Genomic DNA, 27,973 nt, shown 5'->3' on the forward strand with positions numbered 1-27,973 from the left:
ATACAATATATATATATATTATGGTAAAACGATAAGCCCACTAAATTGCGTGACACGGTCAATTTGAAAATTAACCAGAATAGAATAAACCACTAAACGGGATACTATTATATTAAATATATATATAATTACGTTCATATATTTTTTTTTGTAAAATTTGCGTCCTTGACGGTGGTCGTGTGCGTATATAGGACATAATTATACTATATAGTATATATTATAATTTTCTGTTTTAATTTATTCTCTCCCACAAAAACCGTAAATACATTTCGGTTACCTGTAATGGACACCGATACAAATTGTTATTATCAATGAGATGACTAATATAATAATGTACCTATTACTTGTTAATATATTAGCGATATATCGTGATGGACAATCACATTCCATGTTAGAAATTATTTTAATAGGAATCTATTGCACTGGTTGTGTACTGGCGCGTAACAATAATTAAAAAGTTAGTATATTATGTATGATAATATATAACACACATTTGGGCAGTGCAGCCAATGCCATATAGGTACCTATAACCTGCAGTTTTATTATATTGTCGAACAGACATGTTTATATAAAAAATTGTCAGTTCATTTATATGCGTTTAAAACGATTTTTATCGTTATATAATGTTTTTGAATGTTAATAATATAAAAAAACATTTAACTATCACAGGAGCGAAATAATCAATAAAAATGCTTTTTTTGTTTTGTTTTTATTATTATTTATTATTCAAAAAGAAACGCAAGTTTAACCTTTTTTATTAAAAAAAAAATAAAAAATAAGCTCAATTACCACCGTCTGATTTTCTGACAAAACATTTTTTTTTTAATTTAAAAAAAAATATCTATTTATATTCTATATAGTTTTTAAGTATTTACTTAATGTCAATTTAACAGTAAACAATAATATACTTACTGTTAACAATATAAATATGTGTCTTTAAATTTAAATATTTGGAGATCAACCTTTGGTTAGTAAATGAGCCACATTTTTTGTTTCTTCTACAAGTTCATATTTTATAAACCTGTAAAGTAGTTAAATAATCAATAATTAGCATAAATTTCAGGGTGTATCACAGAAAACATTTTGGGTTGTTTGGAGTTAAATAGTATTTTTTTTCCATTAAGCAATTTAAACTATAAACACAAATTATAAATATTCAGTCAAAACTGTAATCTGTATGTCGATTAGTGAAGTGTTAGATTTGAAAAAAGAAATTATAATATATTATCAACTATTTACAGGTTACTCAAGGCAAAAACAAATGTTGTTTTTCCTACAGAAAAATAATAAGCCTATATTAAAAAGTTATAATAAAGACTTATTATAATAAATAAGAAAAAAAACTTTTTAACAAAATTAAAAAATACATTTTTGATCTAACATCCAAGCTTCAATCAGTTACTGACGCAATTTTCATGCGTTTCATTTAACGTTTTGTAAGAGTTGGACCAGAATGCCATTGGGGAACGATCTTGATCCGTGTGGAAAGCAGTAGCCAATGGGAAACGTTTATAACATGTTTTACGATATTCTTCCGCAGCATCACCAACTTCGCCAAATTCACCATTGATTAATGAATTTAAAATATCAGTACAAGTCTATAACATGAAGTTTATTAGTTGTCAAGATCAACAGCATAAAATAATTGAATTTTACTTGAATATTGACATCCTCCAGGGAATCGTCTAGTTTAGTAATTTGGTCAAGAACTTCTTGTTGTGAACTATTATCAAGTTTATATTTCATTTTCAAACCTGAAGTTTAAAATAATTCATAATTAAGTACATATGATACTAAGATATTATAAATTTCATGTTTAATTATTTACCCTGAACTAATGATGGCAATGATTTATGGTGTTTATTGAGGAACTGCAAATTGATTTCAGCAGCTGACATTCCACCCAATATCGGTTCTAATTGTTTATTAAGCACCAATTGCATTTCTTCTTGAATGTTGTCAAGTTTCAATAATTTCTCCATAAATCTTATTAGGCAACTGTGAAACATTGGATGGTCTGGACAAATACGATGAGTTCTTTTGATACTTTGCAACATCAACAAAAGTTTATCTACAAATTACATTTTAAAGAAGTATTAACTGAGTTTCAAATATATTAATAAAAATATATAATAAAATACCCTTTCTGTAATAAATTTCAAATGCCATTAAATGAGTTTCAATATTATCTGATGCGAGTTCTTGAAGGGGTTTCAAGAACTTTATTGATTGTTCCAAAGGATCTTCCACCTACATTAGCATAAATATTAGTATTATATTAAATTTTTTTTTTAGAAAATGGAATAAACTTGTAATACTTACTCTTTCCAACTTTTCTGGAAGTAGTTCATCCAATGGCATAGCATCAGCCTCATCACTAGTATTAGTCACCTGTTGTCGATTTTTATGCATATCTCGTTTTTCTTGAGCAGCTAAAGCTTGAGCTTTTTCTTCTTGAGCTTTTCGTTGTGCTTTTCTTTGCTTATTCAACATTTTTTTTAATTGTCCTGGAGCCAAATTTCCTAGTACATTATACATAACAAATGTGTAAATACAGAAAAATCGATCACAAAAATTTAAATAACTCACAATTGAGATACATTTTTTAAACATATTACCTATATGACAATCATATAATATATACATACATATTTATTTCTATAAAAATACAATGTTATTATAATAATCTGGAATTACTTTAGGGAGGTTCCTTGGCCTGAAAAATTTCAAATTAATTTTCTTCGAGCCACACCTGTACGCTGCACAATGTTACAAACAAGTACGTCTAAGGTCGTCATTGGAATGTAATAGGTGAACCGAAACAATAGACAGTCAAACATCTAATCAAAAGTGTTACTATTGTCAAAATATAAAAAATGATGTAACATCACTGATATGACATCTATTACAATATAGTTTATTAGTCTACAAGTTATAAGAGTAATATTGTTGTTCATTTTAATTCCTCATCCAAGTAGAAAAAATAAAAGATACGTAAAATAGATATAAATAAATAGGAATGTATATAGCTGAGTGTGTACCTATGTATAATATATGATATTTGCATACAGAATAAAATTGTTGTTCAAATAATAAAGAAAGTTATTGTAGACCGCAATGTACGTGTAGTCTACATAAATAAATATAAAATACTAAAGTCGTAACGTGTTTTACTTTGAATGCAACGGTTCCTACAAAAGTATCTTGCACCCCATGTCAATTACCTAGATTGATTGATATCTAAGTCAATATTGAAACAGGAAAACAACTGGTCCGAGAATGTTGAAATTGAACCACCACAAGAGAGACCTTGCAGTGTTACATGAACAGACAGAAATATCATTATTACGGTTACATAACTCGGTCTAAAGTTAATGGAAGTGTAGATTGGAAAATATGATCTATATTTTTTTGATTTAATGTATGATTAGGTTCGCTGGTCATTTCTTTGAGAATTTCAAATGTATACTTTCATACATAAGATAATATTTCGTTTAACACGTAACTGTTTGAATTGAATACGCGAAAATAGCTATTTTAAATTTATATGTTCGAGGCCAAGGACAGTTATGGTAATTTATATCTGCGGTCAAATTATAAGTACTTATAAAGTTGGTACATTTACCATAGCAATAAGTTATTATATAAATAATGTTTAAAAATATTTTTAATACCACCAATTAGTACATTAAATTGTATTGCTTACTTTTATTATAATATGCCTAGACTTTTTAAGATTTCAGCTACAATTATACACAGTAACCACTAGTCAGTACATTTTTATATTTCTTTAGAAATATGTTCAAAAATGTTCAACATTACTGACTATTAGAATCAATTATAAAATATGGAAACACTAGAAAATAGTAAACTGTAATAATCGATAATTTATTTTGTAAAATAAGTAAAATATATTTAAATTAAAATAGGTGATGAATAAGTAAATAAACAAAGATATTTAAAAACCATTAACAAGATAGGATTAGTTAAAATATTATTGTTTTTAAACATCAATAAACAAACTTTTATAAATAGTTCTCGAAAGGCACTAGATATTTAAAATATTTTGTCTTCACGAGATCATAACATTAAACGTTACAAGTACCGGGTACTGATAGGTTAGGTTTAATCTATAATTTCATTAAAATAAATGAATGAAACTCCAGGGTCTTATTATTATCCGTTACAGACGTTTTTAGAGATCACATAGAAATTATTTGTTAGCCCTTGAAAATCTGTCCAAACCCATTGTCCCCATTCAAGATAAAATAATTGAAAAACTATTAATACACTCGATTGAATTGTAGTGTACATTTTAACACACATAGAACACGGTAAAAATAGAGGCTCACTTGATATTATAATGAATGTTTAACGTGCTTAACAATTTAACTACAAGAATTAACTGCTAGTCGATTAAATTTAGAAAAATTGCACGTACATATTCAAATATAAATCTATGAACTAAAGTTTTTTCACAGGAGAAATCGGAATACGTTATGTATATTTTTGACAAAAAAAACTATTTGTGGTTTATTTACGTTTCTACACTAATTAAAACTTTAAACAGCCAATTATTTAAACAAGTCAATGTCGTGTGAATCAAAATTTTGGAGTAATTAATTAACACCTAAGATTCATGAACGTTTAACCTCGATAATAGTATAATATAACATAAGGTAAATAGGATGTTTATACATTTTTAGTCTAATACGAACGTAGGCACTATAATGTTATATTATCATAATTGTAGATCTAATGCTTAAATAGTAAATACCTACGATGATGTAGGTATACTTAAGAAATATAAATGACCTCATCACGTTATAAAAAAAAAAAAAAGAGGAAAAAGCGCCTTAGACCCACGAGACGAGACGTACCTACTGAAAAAAATTAATAAAAAACTAAAAAACGAAACCGAGAGCGACCATAGATATACATAATATGAAATATATAACTAGTTCCCCGCTAACATATACAGAATAAAAAAATTTACGCGGCGGCACGCGCAGTTCTCCTGTATACATTAGTCATATAGTAATAGATATATACATAGGTCCATTGTTTTGATTTGCAAACCGTGTATTATTATTATCTAGTGAAGCGGTCATTGTTCCACTGCCGACGACGACGGGTTGATAATATATAATATACATAATATTATAGTTTATAACGAATCTGAAATGTGTTGTCATTAAAAAAAAAAATAATAAAGAGACGAGAGAAATGATAAAAAAACGACTTCGTATGAGAACTGGGTCTTGGCCGCGAGCAGCCAAAATACGCATATTACAATTATTATTATTATTGCTTAAACGGTCAAGTCTTAGCCGTTTCCCAAATAGAACTGTAACGACTAACAAAACGCCAAGTGCGGAGAACGTGTCGTCTCCGGAGATCTATAATAACGATCGTACTACCTTGTCATAGGTATATATTAAATTATTATATACAAGACATATACAGTGGTCCGGCGTGCGCGTTAATGGATTAATCTCTCTCTCTCACTCACTCTTGGGGTCGTGACGACGTGCAGACGGATTTAAAATAGATGAATCACGACACGAAACCGATAGCGCCGCCGAGATCGACCGGTGGCTGGACGATGCGACGTTAGACGTGTGTGCGAGATGCGCAGGAACAAAATATAAGTATAATAATAATAATAGTAATAAAATGAAATAAAAAAAACCGGTCTAATAGTCATAATAATAAATAAAAGGTGGCGGCCCCCTTGACCGTAAGTTAATGCATTTCTCGTGACCGAGACATTCTGTTTCTAAATCTGCGGTGGTGCTAAACTGCTAATGTATTTATAATATTATTATTATTATCATCATCATCTACTATCGACAAATCACACTTAAGCAACAAAATTGTATTTATTTATTTTGTTATTATCAAACAATGAAAATTGAATACGTATAGCTATGACATTCAAATGCAGCGCGACGGTGGTCCGCACAGAAAGTTAAATTGTTTTATTCAAATTAGAAAATGTTGCGCAGGAGAAACATTAACTTGAGTTGCCTGTAATTACAATGGGGGATTTCTCAAGATTTCGCGGTCAATATACGTTGGGAATATTCTAAGTGAAACTGACGCCCGACGTTATGGGTTAAAACAAAACGAGGAACTTTTAAATAAACGTTGACTTGAATAAATGGGATTCACACACATTTAGTTTGGGTAAAATAAACTATATATATTTTTAATATTTACGAACATAGATACTTTTAGCTGTTATTTATTCAGAGTATGGTGGGTTTTGTATAAAAGTACAATAGTCTTTATAGTTTAAAATGTTTAAATAGTAACAAAATAAATGATTTACGGATAAAATTAATTTTTAGTTTAACCGCTCTCCGGATATAACGGCTATAACGTATGTGGTAGGTGTCATAGTTTTACGAAACTGTCGAAACTTATTTAGAAATGACCATACAATTTAGATAATAACGTGGATAATTAATATTTAAAATACAGTAAAAAACAAAGTTTAAAACATTTCTTTAATAGTTAATGTAGCTTGTACAGGAAGTAGCACACTATTTTATTCTCAGTAATTGTTATATGTGTAAAACATATATAATGTAATATTAGTAGAAAAAAGCGGCAGATTTCAAATAAAATGATAGCCACTATAAAAATGTTTAAATTAGATATCATAAGTGAAATACTGTAATACGTAAAACGTAATGTTTATTTGTAATATATTTTAGTAAAGTGTTAAGTGAGATATAACCAGAGGTGAACCATAGAGTATACTACATATACGCCGTATACTCTCGAGATTTTTTTTCAATATTATGGGTATAATGCGTATACTCTCAAGTTTCAATCGATTTGCAATTTTAACTTTCAAGATATTTTTACAAAATTATAAGTATACTGCATATTTTAAAAATCATATACAGAGGAAAAAACGAAAATTAATTTAATTAAGTAAATTTAACGGCTTTACTCCTAAGTATAAACCATAAGAAAAATATTTTTATTGTATTAAATGATTCAATTTTGGTATTTGATGACTTAGTATACTCTCAAAAAAAATAATAGAAACACATCAGGATATAACTGGTATTACCAAAAATGACAATTTTAAATATCTTACTATTACATTTTGGTTAACTATTGCAAAAAATCACCGATGTATAAAACAAATTATAATATCATAGTAATTTACATTTGATAATAGGGCATAGGTCAACACTGTTTTGGAGCAATACTTGTTTAAAATTACATGCTGCTTGCGGAATTTGGATAGAGATAATAAATTAAACATAAGCATGATATTAATATGATGTTAAAATTGATGCTTTATATCTAATTTAAAAAACAGTAAGTTTGAATAAAACACATTTTTTTCTTAATAATTGACTATAGAATAAAAAAATAAAAAACTAATTTACGGGGGTATAGTCCTAAGCCCTAGTTTGTATTGGTCACACGAGTGGGTTGTAGGTGTGTTATCTTATTAAATTCGAAAGTGGTTAGAAGTGTATCTAAATTCTGGGCAATATCATGAACTTTAGCACGATCATAACATTCTGTGTACATTATAAATAATAAATATACTAGTATAGAACCTACTTTTAAAAATTATGTAATAAAATATATTGTAGGATTCTTTACAGTAAGCTAAAAGCTAGTACCAAATGATACAACATTGAATATAACACTACCTGCTCAATGAAATTGTTTTAGTTCAACAACCACAGCTCATAATTATCATGGCATTATACCATAATATACATATCAAAAATAAATGATATAACTTAAATTGTTATAAAATATAAAATATATGCATCATATATTTTATAAGTCAACAAGACAAGTAAAAATCTCCCCCATTGTTTTTTTTGGGACATATTTAAAGCTTAAATTATCGCCAAGTAAAAATAATAGAAAATAAAAATATATATATGTATAAGTACCAATTTTAAATACGTTCCCAAACAGGAGACATACTTAAATCATATTTATACATTTTATTAAAATATACTTAAAATAATTAACTGATTGGTTAAAATTGTATTGTGACCATTGGGACACAAAATGGCAGACCACTGTTGTCGATAACTAAGTTACTTATTATTAGCGAATATTTTAATTGACTGACTGTCGTCAGAGACATTGTTATTGATAGCATGTTAACATGAGTTGAAAGCTTAAGACTTACATTTTAATTATGTATATTGTATATTGCGTAATATTTTAATGTTTTTAAAAATGAGTTAAAAATCAAATACACCCATAAAAAAGCAGGACAAAAGATAACAATTTTATTATATGCCCGCCTTCTTATTCATTTCTAAGTACGCCCCTGGTCTAAAAATTAATTCGAAGTCCAAGACTATACCGAGTCTAGTATATATAATAGTAGCCCGTGACGATTCATTACAATATACTATGAAAATTGCCAATTACACATAGAAAATCAAGTTGACCATTGTAAAGTGATATGTATCCAGATAAAAATAAAAAGAAGGAGGCTGGTCGCGTGTATGGCTCGAGGCCCATTGCACGATTCTGGTAGTTGCTCTAGTTTAAAGTTACCGCGCCCTCTTGTAAAACTTTCACCACACCTGTTTTGCGGTTTTTTTGCCAGTTATATGTCTGTTGTAATGTTAAAAATAAATTCTAATGCAACATGTTAATGTACTTAATAATATTAGGATAGATATCTACAGATATTTGCTTTAGACACGTTAAGAATGGGTAAATGTAAAAACACTAAAGACGTACTTTTCTAACTCATAATTTTTCTAAAATTAATATCGTATTGTTAATTTTAGTCTATTTTCTTATTATATTAAATGATAGATTGTATTAATTGTAAAAAAAAATTTAAAAATCTATGAAAATAAATCAACACAATAAATTTAAATGAAATTTTGATCGTAATTGTGGAATGAGAGATTCATAAGAAATCATCAAATCCGAAATCGGAATGCAACAATTTATTATAAAATAATACTTTTGTACTTGCGATACAAAACTAGTGCACTTATCCAATGGACCGAATTTGAACAGTACTACTCTACATAAAATTATTAAAATGTATAATATTATGAAAGAAAACAAATTTTATTAAACGGTAGTTAGAAATTGAGCCTAATTTTTTTAAACTATTTCTAATTTTACCCAATACAACTAGAATTATATTTATATTGTATACAAAAAAAACAATGAAAAGTTATCGGTTAGGTAAAATACAAGCCTATTTATACTTCATCATTGAATATGTAGCGGTCATGATATGAATAAAATAAATTGTTGATTTAGGAAGTAACTTTTTATTCAAATACAAAAAAGTTTTATCTTGTGTTGTTTATTATACGGATGCAAATTTCATTATTTAACAGTTCTATTCGAAATATCGCTATGCAGCCACATAGAACTATGATACAAATTATATTACACGATAGCAACACAAGTTCATTATATCAAATTACCAATAATACTTTTGAAGAAATAAAATCTAATGTTTATTTGTAAATAAAGAAATCAATTCGATTGCAATGATTATAATACACAACTTAAAAAAATAAAAATAAAATGAGTAACAAGATTATATTATAGTTGTAAAATGTATCCAAATGTATATAGTTAAATCATATTAATAGTTTGTTAATAATGTGGTATTCTTTAATATTATATTATAATTTATAAGTTTTGTTTATTTTAATACTTTTATACATAAACAAAAACAAAATAAAATAATAATTATCTAAACAGATTACAAGGATTATAATTTCCTAAAATTAATCGCTTAACTTTCCCTCAGCCAGAGGGAGTACTCCTACCGATTAAGCAAAAACTGCATGAATGAATTATGGTATTAGTATTCTGCGTGCACTCCATGTGTTCAGTTTATGTTGTGAAGTCGTGCTACACCACGTAAATGTAGCATGACGAATGTTTTTAAAAATCAGTTTGTTTTACATCCGAAGTTTATGATTATAATTGTTGTGTAATGGGAACTTCAATTAATGCATATTTGGAATATACATCTAAACAATTAAAAGGTACGTAGAGGAAAAATGTAGTTGTAATTAATCTAATCTAAAAACAGTTGTCTTCAACGCAACACACAAAGATAAATTTGAATACAATTAAAAATTAAAAATGATTGAACATTGAATTCGAAAAAATAAATTTCAATACTTATGAATAATTTTTTAAATATTTTATTTTAATTACCAATTACAAGTTACAACTTAAAATATAAATAGGCACAAGATTAATATTATTTCATCGATATTATTCTGAATATATATATTTTTTAAAGGATATTAAATATTAGAATTCGTTATGAGTTCCAATGAGTAGCTTGATTAATATAATTTTAATAATAAATAAAAAAACTTACAGTTATTCGATAAACGATACCTAAACGATAATATTATCAAGGACTAACCGATAACACAAAGATTATTATTTATATTTGAAAAAAATGAAGTATTTTTTACTGAGATTTAATTTATCATTATTTTACCTAAATCAAATAAAAAGTACATCTAAATATAATTATAAAATTAGATATACCAACTCAATTTTTTTTTCAATTTTATTAAGTTAAATACTACAATTCATAAATTAATTTTTTACAATAAGTATTTGGGGGAGCTTGCTTAGAAATCCTCGGGTAACATAGACAAAAAAACCATATATTGATGAACTCTATGGCTTGAGCAATTAGTTTGTAATCAGTTAAAGGTCTCTACATTATTTACGATGACGATAAGGGGATTATCAGGAAAATACAAGGAAGATGCATCATTTATGAATGGATTTTTGTGATTAAGGGAACGAGCATAAAATCTTAAAATAATTTGTTTTTGCCACATTAGCAACAAAGGGTATAAATCATACCGTAGATATGTCATGGTGGAAGGTGTAATTAGAAACATAATACAATTTTTTAGTGATTTATCTAAGGTTATTGTATTTATAGATTTGTGTTTGACTAATGTTTTTTGACGACTTTCGTCTTTCAGAGTTGGATATCGTATACTAATTAAATTAATAATAATATGATTATATATTAATTTATAAAGTCCGTTTTAAGAATAAAATTTAATATAATTTATACATAAATTAAAATTATGCACAATTACGTAGTTACTCTGACCGTATTAGTCCAATCAATTGATAGAATAGATGCTATTTACGTTCTTAAAATAACATAAATCAGACTGTTTTCTGATGTAATCAATATCGTTTTTATTATGCAGATAGTAAAATTATACATAATAATGAATTGAGTAGGCGTTCATATAATTTATAACGATAAATGACTAATTCTGTATTTTATAATAATCTGATGAGGAGGTGTTATACAAAAAAGATATTTCCCACTACATAATAAGATTAAAATGATTTGTTTTACTCAATCGGGCAGAGGTGTATAATAAAGAGGGCGTATAACATCTACAAGGACAAAAACTAATTTGTTCAATAACTATATCATACAGAATAATCAATCGAAATGACACAATATTATTAGTCCTTAAAACAGTTAAAACTTACAATTTTTTTTTATGAATATCAATAAATACGATCAATTTTATATATAATATAATAAAGTCAGTTTTAAAATGTATTTACCTAAGAAAGTCGATGTTTGTTAAAATATCTAATCAAATTGTTTCGTTCATTAATCTCATTATTTATTTAGTAAAAACAAATAATATTATAAATAAATATATATTAGTACTGTAGGTAGTAAACTAATTAATATAATAAACAATCAAAAACAATAGATTAAGAAAGATATTTCAATAAGATCAATATTTTTATTTATTAATTATTTTTATAGTATTGGTACCTAAGTTAATATTAATTAAATTGTTAAAATCATTAAACAATGGTTAATCCATTCATTAACTTTTTTTTAATTCTATTGTTACCTGCATAATAAAATCAAAAAGATAAAAATGTAAATACTTTTCCTTGATGTTTGATTAAGTATTAAATCACAATAAAAGTATATTTATACATAATACATTTATATATAATATTTTTTGAAACAATGTAATCCAAGAATCTATTAGCGTTAACTATAAATATCCAAGAAAACTGTCTTAAATTTAAACGAACACACATGTATCTGTACATTCAAGAAAACAAACAATTAATTGAGCAAAGAATAGTATTTTATTTTACTTCAGTGAAATGGTGACTATAAATGGACAATACTACAACAGTACATCCGAAAATACTGGTCATCTAACATTCTAACATATAAATCGTTTATCGTTACAATAATAAATGAAATGTTACGCAACATCAAGAAATACGAATGGAAAAATGAATAAAATATAAATTAATACCGTTATGTCAAATGTAATATAAGTATTATAACAAAAGATACAATTATACAAATGATTATATTTGGACACACGAGGACGCCATACATGAATTGGATATTATTGTAACGGAAATTGTATTTTTCACATTATATAATCATTCATTTATACGAGTATGTATGGGCAGAGAATATTTTTTATTTAATATTTATAAATAGAAATATACCTTCATTCTAACATTTGGTTTAGAAGATTTATACCGAAATACAAAAATAGACTATTTTTAAAATACAGAATATTATTGGTTGATATGACGATTCAAAGAGTATCTTTAATACAGCGTTTCACAAAATTCTTTTTTATTTCGTTGAATAATGGTAGGGCTCACAGGAAAACTGGGAAATTGAACTTTCATAAAAACATTTTTAATGGATGACTAATATTATTTTTGCATCATATTGTACAATGTACTATAAACATAAATAATACAATCTTGAAAATAATATAATACAAGAACAATATTTAAAAATTCGTTTAATCGCGGGTGAAAAGTCGGTTAGTGTATTTTGTCCAAGAGCAATTACGTGGATATTATTGCTGTAGGTCAAATAGCAATAAGATCGTGTCTTGTACCAGAGCAAGGTTAACCAGTTATAATAAACTCTTTTGTCTACAAAATTCCAATGTATGTATGAGTTCTCCTGAAGTAGTTTATGGGCGTAGCAATAAATAAAAAAAGACAGTATATTGGAATTATGAAATAAGTGAAAAAAGTATTGATATTGACAGAATTTTAAAACTAGGGTGTTTGGCATTTGCCTAGGTTTTCTTAGTTCGACGTAAATCATGATAAATATAATAATATAAAATAATATATAATATAATCGGTAATACATGATAGTTGATAGATAGTATCTATTGTTTTGAATAGCATTAAAAAAATGATTTTGAGTCCTTTTAGTATCCATGACCTTGTTAAACACTGAAGAGCTTATATTTTATCATAATATGTATTCTTTGAACTATTGTTTGGTTGATAGAACAACATAAGTAAAACCAATTATTTAGTTCAATTCAGTATCCAAAATATCAGTAAATTAAAATTGAAAGCATAAAATGAGTTTGAGTGTTTTTATATTTGAATTTTAAATGCTGGTAAAAATGTTAAAGGTTAGTAAATTAAATAATATTAAAATTAGAAAAAGTATTAAAAATCTCATTTAATAAAGTAACATAATTTAAAGTTATTTTATAATTAAATATTTTATGATTTTAAAATTATTACTATAAAAGTGTTTCCCTTTAAAATCACTTCATGTTTTAGTTTTCTTATAAAAATGCATTGTAATAATGATATGTATTTTTAATGTTATTTGATGTTACGTCACTGTGAAGTCAAACAATTAATTCAAGACTCATAAGTGCGTGATTCCTGTTGTTTCATATAAATAATCAAAAAAATTACATAAATAACCTAATTTTAATCTATAACATTTTCTTTGCAGATGTATTTGATGCCATATGTGATATTAAAAATAATATTACTAACAAGCACTGTAGCAGAACCTGTGTTAGAAATTTTATTAACAGCAGAAAATAGTCAAACCCTAACAAATGTAGATCAATCAAACTCAGCCAATGATGATGAAAAAACACTAGCACAGCAAATTGTTGAAGGCAAGTATGGTCTTATACATAAAGAACTATTCAATGACTTACCATCGAAACCTGGCATTTTAAGTTACAACATAAATCCTGAAGTACCAAAGGATAACATCAATAACTTAGGAGGGTTAGATCCTGATGAAATTTGGCTAGCAGAGAATCATTTACTTGTTTTGAGGGGGGGAAATTTTAGTGATAAAAAAGTAAAATGGGCATATATAGATAACTATATTGCTCCACTGAGACAAGTTAAAATACCAGAAAACCCAAAAATACCTCCACCATTTCCAATACAGCTGGAAGACAATGGACCTATTGATTTTGTATCAATTAATGGTTCTACTTGGAGCCCAGTATTTCCTCCACCATTTCCATCAAATCAAGGTCTACCACTTCCAAATACAACCTTTGACGAAGACGATCAGTCATTATTTTATCCACCAAAATATGATTTTGTATTTAGTCCAGAAAATTCTACAAGAGTTCCACCAGGTCCATTAGTTCCTGGAATAGTTTTACCACCACCGCCAAATTTTTTTGGTCCTTTAGAAAAGCCAGAAAAAGCTAAGAAAATTAATTTAAATATAAATAAGACAATTCCAAGATTTAATCAAAAACCATACTTTAAAATTCCCAAAGGAAATCATAATACTAAAGAAAATGGATGGGTTCCAATACCATCAATCAAACCTAACTATATTGAAGGTTTGAAAATCAAAAATAATATTCTTATTACTACAACTGAAAGTGGTAATAAATACAATTCAAATTATAATGAACAAATTAATTTCCCCAGTCACCAATTTTTCTTAGAAAATCCAGCAGGACATACAACAAGTCATCCAGATTCATATTATTATTATGAAGAAAATAATAAATATGATGTAGAAAAACGTCCTGAACACAATAAATATGAAGACTCTAATATAAAAAGTCAACAATTTGATTTTCAAAATAATTATGAAAAGTCTACTACAATCAAGCCATATTATGAGTATAGTTATGTCGCTCCAGAGTATGACATTAAATCTCAAATTCAAAATCCAATTCATAAACAAAAACAAATGACAGAAAATCAAAAAGAAAGACACTTATATCAAGAATGGGTAGAAAAACCAAAACATACTCAATACAATAATGAAATGGAGAAACAAAAATATCAATCCTGGCCACAACAAAATAACCAATATTCAGATTATGGATATCAAACAGAAAAACCCAACATTGCTACTGATAATCCATATCACGCATTTTTCACCCAAGATGATGCAAGTTTAGTAGATGAAAATACAAAAAAATATTTTGCTCTCTTTGGTCAAAAAGTTAGAACCGAGAAACCAACCCAAGTAATATCACAATCAAAATCTCATACTAATAAAAATGATAATAAGATATCAATAATTGATGACATACTAGTGAACTTTAAACAGCCATTGCTGACTAAGAAACCAGAGACAGAAATAACTACAGTCAAACCTCAAAACAACTATCCTCAACTTTCTTTACACGATGATACAAATGTGAACTTTAAAGAAAAACATCCACAGATCAATACTGATGATAAGATAATATCACAAAATTCAAATGATTTTAAAGAAAATTATCCATATTCCATTGATACTGAAATTAATTACAATCAACGTTTACCACCTCATAGTATTAACACTGATCAAATAATTAAAAAACCTTTTGTTCAAACTTCATTACAAGTCAAAACTCCGGTAAATTATAAACAACCTCTATTATCAAAAAATCCAAATTTAGAACCAATTATACAAAGACCATATATAAATGTACATCAATCATCACTTTTTGATGATACCCAAGTAAATTACAAGCAACCAATACCACCAATAAATTTAAATTCTGAAATTATTACTCAAATACCACTATACAGATTACCATCATTATTCGAAGACACCAATGTGAACTATAAACAACCTTCGAGAACTGAAAATCCAAATTCAGAACAAATTACAAAAAGACCACATACACGAATAACCCAATCTCCCATATATGAAAATATTAATTATAATATAGATTCTTCATTTGTAACACAGAATCCAAATTCAGAACAAGTTACTCAACAATTATACATGCAGATATCACAAACTCCATATTATAGTGATACTACAATGAATAATAAACACCACAAACAATCATATCTATCCAGCAATCCAAATATAGAACTGGTTACACAAAAACCATACATAAATGTTCCAGAAACGTCAATACATGATGGGATTCAGGTAAACTATAAGCCACAAAGATATTTAAATAGTGGAGTAGTTGCTCAAAAACCCTATATTAAAGTACCAAACACTCCACATCTTGAAGAAACACATGTGAATTATCAACAAACAATATTTCAACAAAATCCAAATATTGAAACAGTAGAAAAAAGACCACGTATAAAATTTCCTCAAACTTCCCTGATTGATGATGCTCAATTTCATTTTAAAAGACCATTACCAATGAGAAATCATGATACAGAGTATTTTACTCAAAGACCAAAATCTATATATTCACAGACACCAGTATCTTTAATTGATGACGTTCAAGTAAACTATAAACAACCAGTTCCAACAAAAAATATTGATTCAGAATATATAGTGTCAACACAAAGACCATTAAATCGTGTAGTTTCATACAATTTACCTGGAAATAGTGGGAGTCACTTTTTCTTTTTAACAACGCATACTGGACATCCAATACAATATAATTTGGGTAATCAAAATTATCAAAACTATAAAAGAAATGTCAAATAGAAGTTTAATACTAATTATATTACATTTTGTTTGAGCATTAAAATTAGCAAAAAGTTATAATGGAATCATTTATACTGTGGATAAATTTGATACTGTTAAAGAAAAGACTGTGTTATGTAATATAAAATAATTCTTATGTAAGATACAATATTATTAGTGTTTAATTAATTTGACATATTATGGAACTAAATCATTTCTTATTTTTGATTAATGGCATTATTCTTTAAGGAATAAATCTATTAGTAATAGTGAAAGTAAATTATTGTATCACTTCTTAGTTAATAGGAATTGAAATATGTTTAAGGTATACTTTAATGTAATAATTTAATATTGTGTCATAATTAAAAAATATAAGAAACTATTTTACTATTAATTTTTGTTTAACAAAAGTTGTAAAATAAAATGTAATGAATTAAGAATGTATAATTAAGATTATAAGTTAAACAAACATCAATTTGTATTTTTATGTAAACATGTAAGAAACTTTTATTATTTATTATTAAGTATATATTTAAATAATATTTACAGTACAGTGAATTGAAATCTTATATCAAAATAAAAATATAATAATGAAAATAAAATTGATGTACATTGAGTCATTGAAAATATCATTAATAGTTATAATAAATTATGCTCCTTATCCTAACGTCATGTAAGTTACATTGCAAAAAAAAAAAATATAAATAACTTAGATGGATTTTATAAATTTAAAATATTTTCTGAGTACAAATGTGTTAGACAAAAATGAAAATCTTTGTACTTTAAACTGCACAGTAGGTACCTATTGAAATGTATTTTATAGATGCAATTGTATTTTTAATAATTAAAATCTACAAAATTATCTATTGATGTATAATAAGTGTTTGTTTTTATTAACCTTTTGTTTATAAATGTGTATTCTAAATTTTAAAAAGTTCAATTTTGTAGTAAATAAACTCCTAGTACAGTAAAACTTAGATATAAATATAATTTCTTTTATATTATTAAAATAATACTTTTATAAATAGGAAATCAGAATAAATACTAATATATTATACTAAAAAAAAAAAATTATAAATATATATTATATTAAATAAAATTCATAATAAATTTGAAATACCACATTATAAAAAAGTTTGATTTAGGTAAAATTAACAAAAACAATTTTCTATATCCAGTCTATTTAAACAAAACTTTCATGAAATATTCATACATGTTGAACAGGAGCAGATTGATGAATATTTTCAGACCGGGAAAAATTGATTTAACTGGTCCATGTACTTACCAATAACTTTCCCCCCTCCACCAAAAAGGGCAAAATTTTACTTAAATTTAAAAATCTGTTTAATTTTACCACTAAATTAGTAAAATATATAATACCTAAAATTATAAATTTAAAGTTTAAGATTAGTCAGATTAGGTTAATCTGTTCCAATTTGAACTTGAAGTTTGATATTATTACATTTCTAAATATAAACAGAAAATATTCTGAAAATATTATGTAACCAATAGACATGCAATTTAAACTTTTATTTAATGTTCTAATCCTTTAATATACATATTAAATACATTTTATTATTTCTCTTACTGTTCATAATATATTGCCTTGTCTTTATTATATAAAAACAATTGGCAATCATCAATACTAAGTTTCTTAATTAGATTAATAAATTAATAATAATTATATTTTTAATATATAAATATATTTTAATTGAAATTACTCATTATTAAGTACATGCACACTTTTTCATTACAAGAATTTTTGAAAATATTCATCTTCATCATGGTTTTCATCATCGTTAGACTATCATTATTAATATACAATTTAGGTAACAATATTTTTAACTTATTCCAACTAGAGGAAAAAAGTAATAACTCTGACTGTAAGTTATTCGATGTAATATCTTTATTAAATATTTTAAGTTAAATGGCAAACGCACTTAAAGAATTTGGTGGCAATCCATTTTTAAAGTCATTAAAATGAATTGGCGACAAACACGCTAAGTCTATGTTTATTTGACTATTTCTTATGAATCTTTTTACCAAGATTTCTACTACTTAATCTATCACATTATTATATATTTCTATGGTAAATTTTTTAAATGGATCAACCTTTTGTTAACTCTTTGTTAAAGCTTCTCCTTTTTTTTAAAAATCTTAATTTTGGGATCTGTTTTAATAGTAATATCCACTCTACTTCATTTTTGTCAATAAGACAATAAATGATTCCAGTAAAATTACTAGTCTTAATGATAAATCTATCCAATTCTACCATAGAGTATAAATACCACAAATTTCTATACATTATAGTAACAAATGTTCTAGTTTAATACCAAGGTTTACAGATACTATAAGTATTATCTCTAAACCTTTGTTTAATATCACAAATATTATATTATAACCTGTGTTAATATTATCGATTAACGATGGACGATTATATTCGTATTCATATTATTGATATTATTATCATTGTAAAAGTATATTCAAAGGATATTATTATAATGGTATTTTGTGGTTATCATACTAATTCCGTTGGCCAGTAATAGTACTAACGCACAAATAAATACCAAAATAATGCTTTTAAATTGGGTTTTAATATTTTATGCTTATTTAAAAAAATATAATTCATTTTTATAACTATTTAATAAGAATAGCGGCCTTTACAAGAACAGGCCCATCGGGAAAATTCCCGATTTCCTGATAGTCCAATCAGCCCTTGATGTTTCATAAAAATATGAATTACTATAACTTATAAGGAACATTATACCAAATTAATATATAAATTTATTTGTAGGGTATAACAACTAGGTGATTAACAATAAAAACTCACCTGTATCTAATTCATTATTAGATGATGCATCAGTCGGAGGTTTATCATGAAGATGTAAGTATACTTGGATTGCACATCGTGCCACTCTGAAGTAAAATGGATGAGAACGTAATACGTCTTCAAGCCTTAATAAATTCACATATGACCTCAAAGTCATTTTACGCATGCAGTATGTATGAAAATCAAATTGGTCATCAATTATCTCAGTAAAATGCTGTAAATATGTAAATACAATCAAAAAACAATTAATAATTAATTTAACTAAAAAATGTATATATTAATAATTCTGTATGGAAGTACTTTAAAAAATGAAATTAGAAAAAAATATTTATCAAAAAAGTTAAAAGTTAAAAATATTTAAGCTTAAAATTGTAATAGTTTTTGAAATAACCAGTATTCTTTGATATCACAATATAATATCGCCTAGTATATTGTATGTATGTAATTTATTTATTAGGAATTTTACATTCAGGAGAATTCAATTCCAAAAAGTAAAAAACATCATTGTTATGTCTAAATTATATTTTCATTATTTAAACTTTTAGAGAAATTAATGCACAATTACTTTAATTTAATTTAATTTAATTTGTTGTGTTTAATAGGACTAATTAAGTTCTGAAAAATATCATAAATAAATAAATTGTTATTGTACCCTATCAACTTCATGGCATTTTTTCAAACTTTCACCCCATTTTCCAAGTCGTTGATAAGCTAATGCACACTCTGTTTGGAACCACATACATTGCATCTCATTTAAGTTTTCCATAGGTGAAACACCTTCCTAAAAAATAGAAATAAAAAATTAAATTAATGATGGTATTTTATTATTTTTTTACATGGGTTTCAAAATAAGAGTTATGTTTAAAATAATTTGATAGAACATACTTCAGTTACTTTATTATGTTGATTGAATATATTAATCAATTAAATATGGACAAATTATAGAATTTCAGCTATCAAATATGTTAAGAAATAAAATATAATTTGATAGATTTACTGAAATCTTTTATTAAGTTTGACATATCTTACATAATAAACTAAAATTATATAGTTTAAATTAGTATGATATATATATATATAAAATATATATTAATAATAATTATAAATATGATAGACTTGAATTATTTATTGTTATTAATAATGTAATTAAAAATAACAATGTTTAGGTGATAAAAAAAAAAAATTAATTAATGTGGACAAAATAAAACCTTTTGATTAATTAGAGTTTATACTCCTTCTAGCCAGTTAACTTGGACTTGGTAAAATTATGTGATTACTTTGGATCTTGGTTATTTATTTTAACTACAGTAATTGTTTAAATCATTTTAAATTTTATATATTTATAAATAATAATAAATAAAACGAGTTTACATTCTTTAACAAAAGATAGTACATCGTAAATTGATACAAGTATAATAAAAAAATGTAATTAAATCAAGATAATAATATAGTAAATATTTATAAATAGAACTAAATAAATTACAAAATATAATTGGTTAACGCATTATAAACATTCAACTTAAAAATTTCACAAGACTTAAAGAAAAATATAAAGCTGATCTATAATAGTAAAAAATAGAATATAAAATAATTTATTAACACTGAAGTTGATTTAACTAGTATGAAATCCAATCATTGAAAGTAACTCTGGGCTATCTACATCACCATTTACTATTTAGTAAGTCATAAAAAAACATTAGATAACTAATTTTTCTAAGTTTACATAAGGTAATAACCAGCTATAGAGTGCAGATGATACGAATCTCTAGATAAACTTATATTCAATTTAAAACAAATAGATTACTTATAGTGAACATTTTATAATGGATTAATGAAAGCAGCATAGTGAAGGAATCAAACTTGAGCTTACTCAAAAAAAAATTTTTTTAAATATTTATATTTTTAAGCTTTTTTGTAATTGTATTCACAAAATCTCAAATCCTGAAAACATTACTAGCAGATAAATTAAAATGACAAGAAAAGGAAACATATCCTCAAAAATTATTCCCTATTATCTTATGAAATCAACCTTAGTTAAAATGGAATTTTCCAATCTACAGTTTAAGAATATTAGTTCTCTTTTTTATAGGAAAACAATGTAACCTGACTTAGTTAAGAAGTAACTCATTTTCAATAATCTATTCATTTCCATATTTAACTGTTATTAAATACAATCATGCTATGAGCTTATAATCAAAAATAATTTAGCATTAAAAGCGAACAATAGAACATTTATAGGGGTGTTGAAAACACTAAATAAGTTATCCATAACGGACATTATTATGACGTTGACGGAGACAACACATGCGGGTACTACATCCTCTTAAAATAACAATGAATTGTTTTAGTATAAATTACACCTGACATAGACATGTTTTTACAATAATAATACCCAAGAAAATGGTATAAAACATACTTAAACTATTATCTATTATGATTTAAGTATAAACCTCAAAAATATTAATATTAGTCTCACCCTTGTGAACTTAGAGCATGTTTCTTCTGCTTCTTTTATAAGATTAGCACGCAACATGTATTTTGCACATTTTGAATTAATATATCTATCAGCTGTGTCCAATCCTTGTGCTTCATCTAGCCATTTATATGCCTCATAAGCATCACCAGCGTGCTAATTAACATAAAGTTATTAAACAAATGAATATTAGTTATATAATGCAAACAAATAAAAATATTCAAATAAAAAATATAATACTTTAAATATTCTTCCTTTTGTAACAAATAGTTCAATTAAAGTCGGTGTGTGTGCAATTGCCATATCAATGTAAGTTAATGCTTTCTGTATATCATCAAGGTAATCATAGTGTTGAGCTAAATAGTGATAGACCCACAGTAAAGCAGAAGCAGGTTCTTTACATGATGAATCTAAAATAATCAAAAATGCTAATATTATGTATAATCAAGAACCATTAATTTTAAATAAAAATGATTAAGCATAAAGTTGTGTTTTACATTATTTTATCATAATGCTATATGGTAAAATTGATTCAATCTTAGGATAAGTTGAACTTCTAATCTGCCGTATAAGAATTTAGTTAGAGAGCTTAAGAGTTTATGAATTTAAAAATTTTTCTGAGATTTGACATATTAAGAAAATTATTTTATACATGGTAAACACAACCATAACTTTACATTCTTATTTTAAATACAAATAAAATATTATTATATTAGTTTTATTTGCGAAGAAAAATACCATACCATCACTATCGAATGAATTGAACTTCGTCAAATTATTTACATAAGATTCTAATAGACTTTCAATTATTTGTACTTTATTTTTATTTTTATATAATGACCGTAAATCTACAAACAATGGCGGAACACCTTTATGGAAACCAGCTCTTAAGTAAGAATCAACTTCAGTTTGGAATGCATTTCCTAAATAAACAAGAAATATAATGTGTATAATAGTTATTAAAAAGTATTGATGGTTACTGCAATCAATATACCTGATGCAAAAGTTAAACATAATCGTTTAGGAGCCAATGCTTTAGGAAACTTCTTCCGATAACCACATAGCATATTATAAACACATTCATCATTATGCAATTGCTTAGCTTCTTTAATCATTAAATAGTAAGGTGTGTTTTCTTGGTTTCTCCGTAGTAATTTTTCATAACACAATGTAGCTAAATGATATTCTCCAATTTTTAAGTATAATGAACCTAAAATAAGTCATATATTTAAAAAATTTAAATATTTCTAATGATTTAAATTAAAAATTTTAAAACATTGAAATTAACTTACCATAAATCTCTAGGACTGTTAATTTATCAAAAATATTTTCTTTGTACATATCTAAATGTTTGATGGCATCTAACACTCCACCAGATTCTTGAATAACCATATTTTGATACAAAAGTAGTTCGCTATACTCAAAATCAAATGGAGCCTAAATACAATAATTAAATAATTAAATATTTAACTAATACTTTTTATATTTCACTATTATTTTCAGACAAAATATTATTATTTACTCAAAGATTTAACTATAAATAATAACAATACTTCCGAGTTTTCTTTTTTTTAAATAGGAAGCATACTTAATACATTTTCAAATATGATATTATGGTTATAAAAATTCAAAATTCAAAATAAATTAAATTAATAATCACCCCAACATATTATTATTATTATTATTTTAATAAGGCTTAGACATTTAATTTATGTAAAATAAATAAAAATAAAAACTTACAGAAACCATTTGAGTTTTCCTAAATGTTTCCAAAATTTTCAAGGCCATATCATGATCGTTTAATAGATGATATGCCATTGCATACCCTATCCATGATGCCCTTTGAGTTGGCCGCAACATAAACAATTGATATCTTGTGTCCTTAGAGAAAAATAAGACTAGTAACGATACTTAATATAATAACTAAATAACTAAAATAACCTTTTAGTAAGTTATTCAATGCCAAATGTCAAGCAAAATAAATAAAAAAACGTTTTGCATACAATTTTTTATTCAAAATTAATCTATAGTTCTAAATATTTTTTCTATGATACATGAATTTTATGTTGTCAATATTTAGTTGTAAAAAGCTTGTATAAAAGAAAATAAGCAAATGTATGCATTTTTTGATTATTTTACTATAATATAGATAAATATTGTTTTTTTAATAATCAAAATACATACAATTGTTGTAATAAAGAAAACATAAAGAGCCATTATAATAAATAGTAAGTTAAGCTTTTTTTTCCTGTTAAGTAATGATTTTTACTTATTCTCATTCAACTATTCCCTGTTTAATATATTTAAAGTAATAAATTAGTTGATGTTTGCATAACTATAACTAAATCCATCAATAAATAACAAAAAATCAATAATTAGACAAATTGATGTAACAACTTATTTAAATCTCAGCTATAATATAATTATTTGACTATTTTGTTTTTTGTTTTACAAATAACAATCAAATATATAACTAATACCATAAAAACTTAATTAACTTATTACCCCATTATTAAAAAATAAGAAAAGAAAGGTATGTAAGTAATGCTTAGCTGTACATTGGGTGTTGAGTGAGTAAATATTGCAGGTATAAATGGTCTATCATATTACCAAATAATATGTTTTTTTTATATAGTTATTATAAGTCATTTATTTTACATTTAGTATTATAGTAGATTGATACAATTTTTTCCAAAAATATTGCATTAATTATATTATTAATATTTAATTATTATGATAATATATATTTATACCACATTACAACTTATATCAGCAGTTCCCAAACTGTGTTCCGCAGAGCTCTTGGAACTCCGTAATTGTGTCTCAAGAGCAACAAATTTTACCATAAACACTTAATAATTTAATAACTATTCATTATTTAAAATGATTATAAATAATACATATATATTATTTTTTTTAACTTTTAATAAGGCCATAAATTCAAATATGATAATTCACCAATATATTTCTGTACAAAAAATATTAAAATTCGGATAAAAAATATAAAAAAATAATCTAATGATTAGAATTTTAAAGCAAACCAATTTTTGAATTTTGGGCTCAGGAGAAAATAATTCAATATTGATTTAAAATATAAAATTGCTTTTACTAGCTTTTAGTACTATATATTTTTGTGAAACAACTTTTTGAAGTACATAGCTATAAAAGCCAAATACCAATCACATTTAGAAGCAGAAAATTATATGTGTCTTCTCAAACTAGATCTGCCAAAAACTAACACATTGCTTACATTAAACATGTATAATATATTAATATTATGTAACATTGTATTGTAATGATAATAAATAAAACTTAACATTAAATATTTCTATGGGCTCCATGAGAAACTACTGCTTAAAAAAAGGCTCTGTAGCTAGAAAAGTTTGGGAACCGCTGACTTATATAACACAAAATTTAAGAACATTCTTTAAATACTGTAAGACAGTAAAAATAGCTTTATAGTACCTATAAAAGTGATATTTTAATATAAATCAAAACTGTAACTATGTATAGTAAAATTCATATAATATAATGTACATAAAATTCCACAAATAATATTTTTAAATTATAATTTATAACAAATATATAACTCATCATTATTTATTGTTTAACCCGTTGACTGCCATGTGGCCGCCGGCGTCCGTATAAAAACAATTAGGTATTGATAGGCTCTGCACCATATCATTAGTAGGAGGCCATATGGCCGTGGACTGTAGCAAATTAATTTAGATTTATATTTTTAATTTTTCTGTAGTGCTACAATAATGATCTAGAAAATGCGCTGTGGTGTAGCAGGAATAATTGCAATTTTTTTGATATAATAAACATAATTTTAACATTTTTTTTCAAACTTGGAAATCAGAACGCAAAAAGTGAATAAAAAATAATTGTCTTTGTACATTTTGTAGATTTTATGGTTTCAGTATCAATTACTTATGAAAAAAATTGTATACAATTTTCTTAACTTAAATACTAAAAGGAAAGTTTTGAAGAACTTTTAACTACAAAATAGAAATTTGTTAAAATTCTAACTTCATAAATGTTATAAAAAAAAAATTGTGCCTATGGATTTTAATAATTTTATACAGATACGAGAATAACTTTTGTAATAACTTTTAGGATCTTGTATTCAGTTTTAAATAATTTTGATCCAGTAAAAATATGTTATCGACAATTATAGAAAAAACAAAAAAATTTTCAAGTATAGTGGATTCCGCTTAATGTGGGCACGTCGGGACACATTAAGCGGTTGCCCATAAAAACCAAAATTAGTTGTATTAATAATTTGTATTGGGACCAGACCATTTTTCCCATTAAATGTGTATAATTTTTTCTCAATAGTCCTTATTCAATCTAACTTAATCCTAAAACCATAACAAACGCTATACATCTAATTTATAATACTATTGGGAATTATATAATAAATAATAAATATTAAATTTAAATAAATAAAAACTAATCAATAAACTTAATTCAAATTTAAAAATAAATAATAAATTAATATTACAAATTAATTAATTCAAAATCTATTAGCTTTTATGAAAAATATTTTTTTTATTTTTTAAGTTTTTACTTTTTTATATGACAACATACATTTATAATTTCATTTTCTGAGGCAAAATATTTTTTAGAATATTTCAATACATTAATATCAAAATCCAGATAAAAAGTTTATTGTAATATAATTTAATTGTATTTAAACTTTAAAGATTAGGTAAGTGGGAAAGTAGACCAAAATTTTCAAGTACCTCCTAACCACTTTATTCTGTTTACCAAAATATAAATACTTTAAATATTTATAACTCATAAACTACTTGTCAAAATTTCAAATTTTTATGATTTGAAATACTCCAAAAGATATATTTCTCCAGAATAGGAAATTAAAAATGTATGTTATCATTCAAAAAAATGTTTTATTTCAACTAGAAGTTAAATTAAAAATATTTTTCAAAAACGGTAATAAAATTTGTTGATATAATGAGTGTTATTTGATAAAAGAACTACTCAGTATATAATAATTATATTTACTCGATATCCTTCCAAATCTCTCATTTGAATTTGTAGCAGTGATAAATCTCGTAGAATTTGAATATTGTCTTTTTCCCATTTCAATGCATTTCTATAACATTTAATGGCTTCATCATACCTAAAAAAACATTTAATAGTAAATTGTTTACCATTAATATGGGTCATAGATAATAAAAAAAAATTTATAAATTTATAATCTATACTTTAAAGTTAAACTAACTTTTTATCTGATCTTTGCAATAGACCATAAACATGCCAGCAAACATGTGAAGTGAGATCATTACGAAGACCCCGTCGTACATGCTCATATGCTTCATCTTTTCGACCAAGAAAATTTAAAGTAAGTCCTTTCATAGCCAAAGTTTCTAAATAAATCATATATAAGATGTGTTATTAAATTAAATTTTAAATGACAAAAAAAATAATTTACCTCCATGTTCAGAGAACTTTGGATGTGATAGAATTTGTTTTGCAAATTTAAGTCCATTTTTATATTGTTTCTGTTCGTAGCATCTCTAAAATAAAATATATCAAGTAGGAACAAATTAATACTAATGATGTAAATAAAGTCAAGTGATATAAAAATAGAAAAATTAAAAATTAAAACAATTTAAGTATAGGTAAAAAACAAAAACACTTATTTTACAATGAAACTTATTTAATGTTTATCTAATATAAAAGTAATACAATACTTACTAAAATTCGTTTGAATAAGGAATTTTCTTTGGGCGGTAAGGGTTGACCCGATGGCATTTTTCTTAATTATTTGAATCAATACCTTACCAAGACAAATTTCCAAGATTGCTGGCACTAGAAAAACTGTAAAATATATTAATTGAGAAAGACGATCCTCGTGAGAATTTCCATAACACTTTTCGAGAGAAATCATAAATACAGTTGAACAAGAAGTTAGTAA

At 25.3% G+C, this 27,973-nt stretch overlaps 2 protein-coding genes across 3 annotated transcripts; one reads left to right on the top strand and one right to left on the bottom strand.

The window, feature by feature from the left end:
• Positions 1–27,946, bottom strand: LOC132918542 (N-alpha-acetyltransferase 15, NatA auxiliary subunit). 2 transcript variants are annotated; one of them, XM_060979809.1, is made up of 18 exons: positions 27,754–27,946; positions 27,488–27,572; positions 27,278–27,422; positions 27,058–27,175; positions 23,770–23,910; positions 23,322–23,466; positions 23,024–23,239; positions 22,773–22,952; positions 22,270–22,439; positions 22,033–22,185; positions 20,209–20,337; positions 19,557–19,770; positions 2,323–2,522; positions 2,142–2,250; positions 1,829–2,071; positions 1,657–1,754; positions 1,368–1,598; positions 1–1,021 (listed from the first exon to the last, which is right to left on the bottom strand). In XM_060979809.1, exons 1-17 carry the CDS (start codon positions 27,808–27,810, stop codon positions 1,395–1,397), a joined length of 2,607 nt encoding a protein of 868 aa, XP_060835792.1. In that variant the 5' UTR covers positions 27,811–27,946; the 3' UTR covers positions 1–1,021; positions 1,368–1,394. The 2 variants fall into 2 exon arrangements, with proteins under 2 accessions (XP_060835792.1, XP_060835791.1); XM_060979808.1 differs by lacking the exon at positions 1–1,021 and having other exon boundaries at positions 1,089–1,598.
• On the top strand, positions 9,838–17,588 carry LOC132918541 (uncharacterized). The gene is made up of 2 exons (XM_060979807.1): positions 9,838–10,031; positions 13,820–17,588. The coding sequence occupies exon 2, from the start codon at positions 13,820–13,822 to the stop codon at positions 16,745–16,747; it is 2,928 nt and encodes a 975-aa protein (XP_060835790.1). The 5' UTR covers positions 9,838–10,031; the 3' UTR covers positions 16,748–17,588.
• Positions 27,947–27,973: the final 27 nt, after the last annotated feature.

The sequence above is a fragment of the Rhopalosiphum padi genome, chromosome 1 (assembly GCF_020882245.1).
Source record: "Rhopalosiphum padi isolate XX-2018 chromosome 1, ASM2088224v1, whole genome shotgun sequence".
In the NCBI taxonomy this organism is placed as follows: domain Eukaryota; kingdom Metazoa; phylum Arthropoda; class Insecta; order Hemiptera; family Aphididae; genus Rhopalosiphum; species Rhopalosiphum padi.

Bases quoted from the DNA above. Each gene is read 5' to 3' on its own strand.
- LOC132918542 (XM_060979809.1), bottom strand. From the start codon at position 27,810: ATGCCATCGGGTCAACCCTTACCGCCCAAAGAAAATTCCTTATTCAAA. The intron at 23,467-23,769 runs GTAAGTTTTTAT...TATTGTATTTAG, and splicing joins GGAAAACTCAAATGGTTTCT to GCTCCATTTGATTTTGAGTA. The intron at 19,771-20,208 runs GTACAATAACAA...ACATATTTACAG, and splicing joins AATGCCATGAAGTTGATAGG to CATTTTACTGAGATAATTGA.
- LOC132918541 (XM_060979807.1), top strand. From the start codon at position 13,820: ATGTATTTGATGCCATATGTGATATTAAAAATAATATTACTAACAAGC.